Below are 9,489 nucleotides of genomic sequence, written 5' to 3' on the forward strand. Positions count from 1 at the left end.
CGGCCGCAGCCCCAACAGCAACAGCAACAGCAACAGCAGCAGCAGCAGCAGCAGCATCACCAGCTGTCTCAATTCCAACATCAACAGCAGCAGCAGCAGCTGTCTCAGCTCCACCACCAACAGCACCAACCCCAACAACACCAGCAGCAGCAGACGCAGACACAGGCACAGACACCGCCGCTTGGTCAGATGCAGCAGCAACATCAACAGCCGCAGCAGCAACAAATGGTTGGGTCGGTAATGGGTGGTCAAGCTTTTGGACAAGTCCCCGGAAGATCTCAGGGTCCACCTAACATTCCTGGAGCGGGTGGCTTCATGGGTTAAATGACTTAAACATCTTTTTCATGTTGTGGTGACTTCTGGTTCTTCTTTCTTGAAAAAAAAAACTCTTTTTTTCAGTTGAACACTTTTTTAACCAAGTTTAAAACAAAAACGAAAACCCTAAACTCAACACGTTCGAGCTCATCCTTTTCTCCCCGAAACTCGTGAGTCTATTTCGGATAGCCGTGAATATAGAGTAACCGAATTTCGGATACCGACTCATGGTTCGGGTCGAACATTTGAAATCTTGAGTACCGATCTTATGCCTTTCTTGAGTACGTATTCATGGCTTTGGGGTGGCAAATAAATTGATTTCCATACAAACAATGCAATTCTTGGCAAAAACCTTGTTTCATAAACATAAGAAAAAGGAGGGACAAGAAGAGGTGGCGGAGACATGATGCCATGTGTGTCCCTCATTGCCCACAATCATTTTCTATATAAAAGAACCTTCTCTTTCCTCTGTTTTCAATTTCCTTTTACGAAATAATTGAAATAAAAAATAAATAATAGTTTCAGTTCACAAATTAAAGAAAAAAAAAATCTACAGTTGCATTTTTTTGCATTGAATAAAAAGGAAGTAGACAGTTGCAAAAGGAGTGATCCTACGAGAAACTATTTTCTTTCTTTCTTATGTCCAATGAAAACCGCTCCGTATTGACGACGACTCGCGCTTTCAAAAACCCTCTCTTTTTCACCTCTCTCTCTCTCTCTCTCTCTCTCTCTCTCTCTCTCTCTCCGGCGTCGTCTTCGTCCCGCTGTTCATCATAAATCTCTCTATATATTGCCGTCGGCGTTTCAGAAAAACCCTTGAACCATTTCTGACCTTTTTCGAATACCCTTTTTACCCTCATTGACCCTCGGTCTCTCTCCTCTGTTTTTGGTATCCTTTTTCTCTGTTTAGGTGATACAGAAAGATGCTTCCATGAAATTGAATCTGGTCAGTGAGTCAGTCGGTCTATGCCCGCCATGAGTGACTCCAACAGCGTCTCTCCTTCCTCCGATTATGCCTCCATCTCCTCCGGCGATCAGGTCCTCTCTCTTTCACTTCAAGCTTTCGCTTTTTTTATTCTCTTAGTTCGATACCCACGAAGTTTTATATGAATTCGTTATGGGGATTCGGAGATTGGACCTAGTCTTATTCAATTAATTTTCAGAGCAGTTGGTGTCGGATTCAATAACCCTTTTCTGGGTTTTCCTTTATTTTGAAGTTACTCTGTTTAATAATGAATTTATCTGTTTTGACGGCGAGATCTTGTAGCACGTTCTGGCTTTCTTGCTCCTTGATAGCGTCTGACGACTTCAGGACAGTGATTTAAATCATGGGTTGTTGGCAAAATCCGTCCTTTTTATGCGCTTTATCACGTCAGTATAGTTCTGTATACGTGTATGCAGTTGCATAATCTAAGTTTCATGGTCAACAATAGCTCTAGTTCCCATCAGTGACTTAGTTTCACCGAATCAGTATTATTCTCTGTACTCTGCTTAGGCTGAAGCTTTTACGGCTGATACGAATTTCTTTTGCTTTTAAAGTCATATCCTTTTGAAGATGCAGAATGTAGAGAGGAGTCGAAGGAGTGGAGATGGCAATCGAACCCTAGTTCGAGAGTCCCGGCACTGGCACGATGTATTCTGGTCGGCAATTTTTGTGATTCATATGATTTGCTTGGGATTCGTCCTTGTGGTGCTTGGACTCAATAGGTTTAGAAAATCAGATCGGTTAAACATAGACAGATATACCCAAGGATTCTTGGAGAATCGTAAAGGACTTACCGAGAATTACTGGCCCTTATATGCCGTTGCTGGTGGAATCGGGACGTTTATCGGCTGGACATGGTCATTGCTGCTCGGTTCTTATGCTAGTGAGATGATGAAAGTCTCGGTTCACATCTTAACAACTTATTTAGCTGTAGTTAGTGTACTATGTTTCTGGTGCAAACAGTTCTTCTGGGGCGGTGCATTCGCCATTGGAGCTGTTCTTCAGTTCTTGTATGTAATATCGGTTATAGACAGGTGCGAGGAATGATAAGTAACAAAAAAAAAAGCAAGGAACTTTCCATGTTCCTTTGGTGAAGTTCTCTTTTTGATGTCTCGGGCTTCTTTTGCAGGCTTCCATTTACGATGCTGGTGCTGCAAAAGGCGGTGAAATTGGTCTGGAGCCTACCGAAAGTAATGGTGGTGGCTCATGGTTTCATGGTGATAATGCTTCTATGGATGGGTCTATGGTCTTTTGGAGCGGCTGGTGTCGTGGCCTCGAGCATGGGGGACGGTGGACGATGGTGGCTTCTTGTGGTGAGCTGGCAAGTTTTTGGCAAATTCCCATAGATTTTTCCAGAAGTTTCCTCGCAGAATTATGATCTGAACACTGAAGAATCATGGTTTGAGATTCGCTGTCATCTGCAAATGCAGGTTCTTTCCGTAAGCTTGTTCTGGACAGGCGCTGTCCTGTGTAACACTGTACATGTTATAGTGTCCGGAATGGTGTTTCTGGTTCTTTTTCATGGTGGGCGAGAAGAAGCTTCGTCTTTGCCTCCAAACTCTTTAATGGAGTCCCTGAGATATGCAGTGACAACGTCTTTTGGGAGCATATGTTATGGATCCCTCTTCACTGCCGCCATCCGAACGCTTCGCTGGGAGGTAGTTCTTCATATTCTGTATTACACGGGTTGGATATTCGAGATTTTTGGATAGTCGAATCCAAACCCCAAACTTTTCGGGTTTCATGAGATGTGTCACCTGATCTCGAATCTGTTTTGGTCGGTTATCCAAAAAGTTGGATATTCGAGATAATTTTCGGATATCCGAACCCTAGAATCCGAAAACAAAATTTCAGATTATTTTTCAACATATGTATGATATACTAGAGTTGGTTCAGGTTTGGTGTCAAGAAATTTTTGGATTATGAACCTGAATCCAAAATTCAAGAGATTTCATTCAAAACCCTAGGTTTTTACTGTTCATTTGGGTATTCGTGGGTAATTCTCTTCTAGCACGTCAATACCAGAATCCGATTTCCGGGCTTCCCTAATAAACAGATACACTGCAGATAAGAGGATTCCGCTCAAAGATTGGCGGAAACGAATGCCTTCTTTGCTGCGTGGACTTCCTGTTTCAATTAGTCGAAACACTTGTTCGGTTTTTCAACAAGTATGCCTACGTCCAGGTACTCCTTTCGGTTCGTTGCAATGTACATATCTCGATCTCGATATCAAATACGATAAAGCATTAGCTTTTGTTATCAGATAGCGGTGTACGGAAAAGGGTTCAACCGGTCAGCTAGGGACGCGTGGGAGTTGTTCCAGTCGACGGGGGTGGAGTCGCTTGTGGCCTACGACTGCTCGGGAGCCGTCCTCTTGATGGGAACCATCTTCGGAGGGCTCGTAACGGGTACTTGCGTAGGCGTGTGGGCTTGGATCAGGTTCAGCGACAGAGTCATCATGGTTGGTTCTACTGCCATGTTGATGGGAATGGTCCTGGTGAGCTTCTTTATTCGGATCCAATTATCCAAATTTGAACCCGATTTTCGGGTTATTCTCGTGACCAAACTCATTCTCATCTCTTATAATAGTCGGGTAGGGCACCCGATTCACAGATAGGGTTTTTTTCCCATGCCATATTCAAAGCAACTGAATAGTGATTCATGGTTTGGTCCAGGTGGGGCTGGCAATGGTGGTGGTGGAGAGTGCAGTGACGTCAATATACATATGTTTCGGGGAAGACCCTTTGTTGATTCAGAGATGGGACGCCGATTTCTTCAACCACTTGTCCGAAATGCTCCACCGCCGTCTCCAGCACCGCAGCTCCCGCCATGTCCTGACCGCCCCCGCTTGATCCGTATTCCTTCTTCTCTTCCATACGTTAGTTTGTTTCTATTCTCTGTCCGAAAACTGTAAAGAACAAAAAGATTCCTCTGAAATGTACTTTCTTTTTTCCGCTGAAGCGAATATTGCATCTTCTTCAATCAAACCCTTTTTTTTTCTGTGATTCGTCTCTGTAATGCCCTTAGATAAAAGTCGTGAGCTTTCTCTTGTTTATGAACAAAACTGGTTTTACCCAAATGGACCCAAGAGAAAATTTACAGAGAGAGGTTCTAGTTTTATTTACCGCAGGAGAAAGAAAACGCACACAAAAGCCCATGAAACGAAGAAGAAGACCGCAGTAAATGTTGAGACGAATCGTACAGAGACCATAGGAGAGAGAGAAACTCGTAGCTTCCCTTTTTTTAGGGTTTTTTTTAGGGTGTTTCTTTCAAGCAATGTCTTATTTTTAATGCACATTTACACCCGCATTAAATAGTTTCATTTGTACATTCACTTATTGAACTTTCTTGATTTTGTGTGTGTGTGTGTATATATATATATAGGTATCGTATATGTGTATGTAATGGGTTATCATTGTTTTCCATCAACTTCACATCAGCAGCTTCTGGTCACAATGTCAGTTCTCCCTGCCGCCCTGACCAGAGGATTTAATCTCTCAAAGAAATTAACCAATTTCTATATAAAAATTAAATATGCATTAAATTCACAGCTAAACCTTAGGCTTAGGCTTAGCTGTTGTGAATTTTTTATTTTACTTTTTAACGAGAGCCGGAAAGAGTAAAACGCAGCGTTTTGCACAAACAGGATAACATGATGAAGAAAACCCACAAGTTATTTTTGTTTTTTCTTTTGTCCGGACTCACTTGTATGAACTATAAAGACTTGCCTTATATATCTTCGCTGTAATTTTTTTTTTTTTACAAATACCAATATGGAAATGGCACTAGACACATGCATGCATATGTCTGTATATATATACACACACACACAAATGAGAATTAGTACTACAAGGAAATCCCGTATTAGTACAAATAGTAATCAGCACTTAAGCCGTAGATCCAAAATCATATTTGTCCTAAACACATTATTTGCTCATAATTAATAATTTAATATGGCATTCTCTGTTTTTGTTTTCTCTCTTTTTAATCTCTTGTTGAGTTCATTAAAACCAATTAATAATTTAAGTAAAAACCAATAGCTTCAAAACGATAATTGTATTAGTTGAACCATATAAAAAGTCATAAAAACACGTCAACAATCATAATAATTAAATAATTAGTTGCACAATAATGTTTTTTATTATTATTATTATAACATAAACAATATCACCTGTCCTTTTCAATGGAAAATCAATTTATTGCTTGGTCAATCCGTTTATAATTCTTGGATTTTATATATAAATATTAAATATCACATTTTAATATATATATGTGTTCCTTTTTTCCCCATTGGACGTGGAAGCCGAATCGAATCGCCCACCAAATATATATATATAATTTCTGCCCTTCCTCCTGTACTGTACTGATTCGCCATCTTTTCTTCGTCGAGAGATTTCGCCCCCTCCTTTTAAAGCTTTCTTTCGCCTCTCGCCGTCTTCATCAGAAACAACAGAGGTAGTAGAAGCGAACAATTAAAAAAAAAAAGGCTCAGGGCTTTGGTGTGTTGTAAGAACAAGAAGAAGATAAATGAAGAGCAGCGTCAAGGCAGCTCCTTTCAGCTCAGATTTTTACTGTCAATCTTCTTTCTTCTACAGGTATTTTTCCATCTCTTGACCTGCGAAGCTTTCTCTTTCATGTGTTTCTTTCCCGAGTTTTTAAAAACGTTGTCTTTTTTTTCCGACACTTTTTTTTCCCTGTTACGGTCTCTGGAAACAGGGGAAACGGTGGTGGTCTTGAAGAGATTCATCAACCCACCACTGGTTTTCACCACGAAGAAGCTGTTGATTTAAGCCCAAGTAAAGTCTTCACCTTTTCTTGTTTTGTTTTGCGTACAGAATATTCATATATATATATATATTATATGTATATATACATACATACAGACAGAATGCATCTATTTCCATGTATCTTTCCGTTTGTTTGTGCTTCATTGGGAATCTCAGTAGGCTCCATTTTCGGTTCAGCGCCTGCAGATGTTACTGTTGATTGCACCAACTTACACTACGCGACGTATGATACGGTAAATAACTCTGTAATGTCCCGACGGAGAGAGAAAATTTAGACCTTTTTTTAATGGGGAAGACAAAGTTCAAACCTTTAGCAAGTTTTTTTGACGTTTCGGTTCACTTAATCGATCAAGTCGTTGTGATGGGTGGTTTCATTTGTAGGTTATGGATTATGGATTGAGGGATGGAGTTGAAGGAGAAGCGGGTTGTTTGGACACTGGGCAATCGGTATTCCAGAAAGGGATAACGATCGGAGCGATGACAACGTCGGTGAATGGGTACTGCGGCAACACTGTAGAGAAATGTTGCGACTCAGTTTCTGCCATGGCAGATAACAGCCGACATACTGACACTTCCACAGATATTGATACTGATGACAAAACCCAGGTTTTGTCTTTGTCTTGTTCCCTTTTTTTTCCGCCTAATCACTGTCCAAAAGATACTGTTTTCTGGGAAATATTCGTTCAAATTGGAGCTTTTGTCCGTCTGGTCGATAAATCCGATTGATGGGTCATCTGGGAATTCGAGAATTGACACTGAGAACTATCTCTTCGTCGACTCTCCCGAGAAGATTGTCAGATTTGGTTCCATGGGGCTCACCAAGATAGCTTGTAGCCATTACTCTCTTCCTGTTTGATATTATTGCCCGTCTTCAGTTTTCATTGAATATTAATGGTGTACCCAGATCAGATTTTTACCGGTTTCATAGCTTTTTATGGAAATGTGACCTGTGATTGCATGAAATTTCACAGTTTTAGTTCCATTACTGCATCTGGAGCTTGTAGTTATGGTCAAATGGTTGAAAATCTTATGTTTATAGCGGCTTTTTCTCTGTGGCGGTGTCACAGTTGAATGGAGTTCAGCAAGGGAAGGACTGTGCAGATCAATCCAAGGCGATATCTGGGAACCAAAAGGTTAAAATAATATTCAGAGAACAGGAATATTTTAGTTTTGGTTTAAGGATTTAACCAAAAGTGAGATTTGGATTCTTACCAGACACTTAGGAGACAGGCTCAGAACAGAGAAGCTGCAAGGAAAAGTAGACTGAGGAGAAAAGTAATCTTGAGCTTTGTTCCACTATACATATACATACATATATATATATGTGTGTGTGTGTACATTTCTACTATATATGTGCTTTCTCAATGGTTCTTGATGTTCTGTTTCATTATAGGCGTATGTTCAGCAGCTCGAAAACAGCCGACTCAGGCTAGCTCAACTTGAGGATGAGCTCAAAAGTGCTCCCCAACAGGTCTTGAGGTTTTCATCTATGATAATTTACTGGTTTCTCCTAAGATATTCATCCATTTGATTCGTGGATTCTGCCTTTTAAACAGGGATATCTTGTTGAAAGTGGAGTTCCAGTGGATCATTCTCATAAAGTTTCTAGTAATGGTAAAGGTTTTGTAGATCCTATGGAAAATATTTGTGTTACTGATTGCTCTGTATTTCTCGGGATTTAGTTTCTGCCATGGATATGTGTATAGGGACCTTTGCATTCGAATTGGAATATGCTCGCTGGATCGAGGAACATGAGCGGCTGATCAGTGATCTACGATCAGCTGTTGACTTGCAGTTGGGAGATACCGAGCTACGAGTGATGGTAGATGCTGTGATGGCTCACTATGATGAGATCTTCAGGTTAAAGGGTATTGGCTCTAAAGCCGACGTCTTTCACATGCTTTCTGGCATTTGGACAACGCCCGCTGAGAGATTTTTCATGTGGCTTGGTGGGTTCAGATCCTCTGAACTACTCAGGGTAAATCAATCAATGATCAGTCTTTATCGATGCCCGGATTCACATTTGGCTCATCGGTTTCAAGTCTTGATCTTTTTCGTTTTTCATTTCCTGATCTGAATTGTGGGTTCAGGTACTGAGAAACCATCTGGACCCATTGACGGATCAGCAGTTTCTAGGCATTTGTAACCTTCAGCAGTCATCTTTGCAAGCCGAAGAAGCATTGTCTCAGGGCATGGAAGCTCTGCAACAGTCTCTTATGGAGACACTCTCCTCTACTGCTTCATTGGTCTGTCCGAATTCTCCGGCCAATGTTGCAGATTACATGGGGCAAATGGCAGTTGCAATGAGCAAACTCTCCACCCTCGAGACCTTCCTTCGTCAGGCAAAAACCTGATCCCTACACAAAGATTTGCTATTCTTATCAGGTTTGAGTTAGAGATGGGCACGGTCAGGTATCCGAGTTTTTTTTGGGTAACTGGTCTCGCCCTCACAGGTTTTGTGATGGAAGTATCTCGTTCTCGGTGTCCGAGATTTGGATACCCGCAGATATATGAACCCGCAAAAACATGTAAATTTTTGTTGACCCGAGTTGATCAGAGGGGTATAATGGTGATTTCACATAAAAAAATTAACATGGATATTATTGTGAATATCCTAAAACATCATTTTGCATGCCTTGGTGCAACCATGCTCGGCCTCGTTCGTGCCTGAGTGCCCGCGGGTCTCGGGTTTTAATGCCCATCCCTAGTCTGTGCTCAGCGGAAACTTACAGATTCTACATTTTTTCCTCTGCAGGCGGATCTCTTGAGGCAACAAACGTTGCAGCAGCTGCATCGGATTCTGACCACACGCCAATCGGCCCGAGCGTTCCTGGTAATCCACGACTACGTTTCCCGACTAAGAGCACTGAATTCTCTATGGTTAGCTCGCCCAGAGGACTAAAAAACATCGTTCCATCGATCCATCAAATGCCATAGTATTAGTAACTTAGGTGTATAAGGTCCGAGTTTTTAAGACAGCTTTCATTCTCTGATTCATTAGATCAATATATGTATTCGGGCCTACCCAAATCCCGTCCGGCTAAACCCAACCAAACTCGATGTCCGAATTGAATCCGGTCTGAAAGTCCAAAATTTTTCGGGTCTAAAAATTAAAGCTCGAATCTGATCATTTTTCGGATGGATTCGGATCGGATTTCGACCTCGTACTAATACCCTATTTGTGTGTTTATTGATATCCCTATATATATATATATTTGAAGTTCTCCTCCTCGCCAGGGTTACACCAGTCATTTCAAACCATCGTGTCAATTGGTGATTTCCGGCCCATCACAGGCCCAATAAAGATAAATAAGGCCCATTATCTTATCTTTGCTGACCCATATGATAATGTCAACGTGAACTGCAAATGATAAAATGAAATTGTGGGGGGGGGGGGGGGTT

General features: G+C 41.3%; 3 protein-coding genes across 4 annotated transcripts in view; all 3 read left to right on the forward strand.

The window, feature by feature from the left end:
* LOC104808226 (mediator of RNA polymerase II transcription subunit 25-like) overlaps positions 1-453 on the forward strand; it is a 7,264-nt gene extending 6,811 nt beyond the window's left edge. Inside the window, exon 16 of the mRNA XM_019203476.1 lies at positions 2-453. Within this exon, the coding sequence (XP_019059021.1) occupies positions 2-324 (323 nt within the window). The 3' untranslated portion in view covers positions 325-453. The remainder of the gene's footprint in view (position 1) is intronic.
* A 490-nt stretch (positions 454-943) lies between these two features.
* Positions 944-4,300, forward strand: LOC104808234 (CTL-like protein DDB_G0274487). 2 transcript variants are annotated; one of them, XM_010533874.1, is made up of 7 exons: positions 944-1,353; positions 1,877-2,334; positions 2,430-2,613; positions 2,731-2,958; positions 3,368-3,484; positions 3,564-3,797; positions 3,976-4,300. In XM_010533874.1, the coding sequence occupies exons 1-7, from the start codon at positions 1,282-1,284 to the stop codon at positions 4,150-4,152; spliced, it is 1,470 nt and encodes a 489-aa protein (XP_010532176.1). In that variant the 5' UTR covers positions 944-1,281; the 3' UTR covers positions 4,153-4,300. The 2 variants fall into 2 exon arrangements, with proteins under 2 accessions (XP_010532176.1, XP_010532183.1); XM_010533881.2 differs by having other exon boundaries at positions 946-1,353; positions 1,855-2,334.
* A 1,326-nt stretch (positions 4,301-5,626) lies between these two features.
* Positions 5,627-9,316, forward strand: LOC104808252 (transcription factor PERIANTHIA-like). Its single transcript, XM_019203354.1, has 11 exons — positions 5,627-5,895; positions 6,017-6,096; positions 6,265-6,320; positions 6,469-6,693; positions 7,155-7,220; positions 7,303-7,362; positions 7,481-7,558; positions 7,644-7,701; positions 7,794-8,065; positions 8,178-8,429; positions 8,843-9,316. Exons 1-11 carry the CDS (start codon positions 5,828-5,830, stop codon positions 8,987-8,989), a joined length of 1,362 nt encoding a protein of 453 aa, XP_019058899.1. The 5' UTR covers positions 5,627-5,827; the 3' UTR covers positions 8,990-9,316.
* The last annotated feature ends 173 nt before the right edge of the window (positions 9,317-9,489 follow it).

Source organism: Tarenaya hassleriana, unplaced genomic scaffold, assembly GCF_000463585.1.
Source record: "Tarenaya hassleriana unplaced genomic scaffold, ASM46358v1 Cleome1, whole genome shotgun sequence".
Lineage (NCBI taxonomy): Eukaryota > Viridiplantae > Streptophyta > Magnoliopsida > Brassicales > Cleomaceae > Tarenaya > Tarenaya hassleriana.

What these genes read in the sequence shown, in the direction of transcription:
- LOC104808252 (XM_019203354.1), top strand. Translation starts at nt 5,828, where the DNA reads ATGAAGAGCAGCGTCAAGGCAGCTCCTTTCAGCTCAGATTTTTACTGT. An exon ending in ATACTGATGACAAAACCCAG is followed by an intron (nt 6,694 to 7,154) that starts GTTTTGTCTTTG and finishes GCGGTGTCACAG; the next exon opens with TTGAATGGAGTTCAGCAAGG. An exon ending in GATCCTCTGAACTACTCAGG is followed by an intron (nt 8,066 to 8,177) that starts GTAAATCAATCA and finishes TTGTGGGTTCAG; the next exon opens with GTACTGAGAAACCATCTGGA.
- LOC104808234 (XM_010533874.1), top strand. Translation starts at nt 1,282, where the DNA reads ATGCCCGCCATGAGTGACTCCAACAGCGTCTCTCCTTCCTCCGATTAT. An exon ending in GACGATGGTGGCTTCTTGTG is followed by an intron (nt 2,614 to 2,730) that starts GTGAGCTGGCAA and finishes CTGCAAATGCAG; the next exon opens with GTTCTTTCCGTAAGCTTGTT. An exon ending in TCCGAACGCTTCGCTGGGAG is followed by an intron (nt 2,959 to 3,367) that starts GTAGTTCTTCAT and finishes GATACACTGCAG; the next exon opens with ATAAGAGGATTCCGCTCAAA.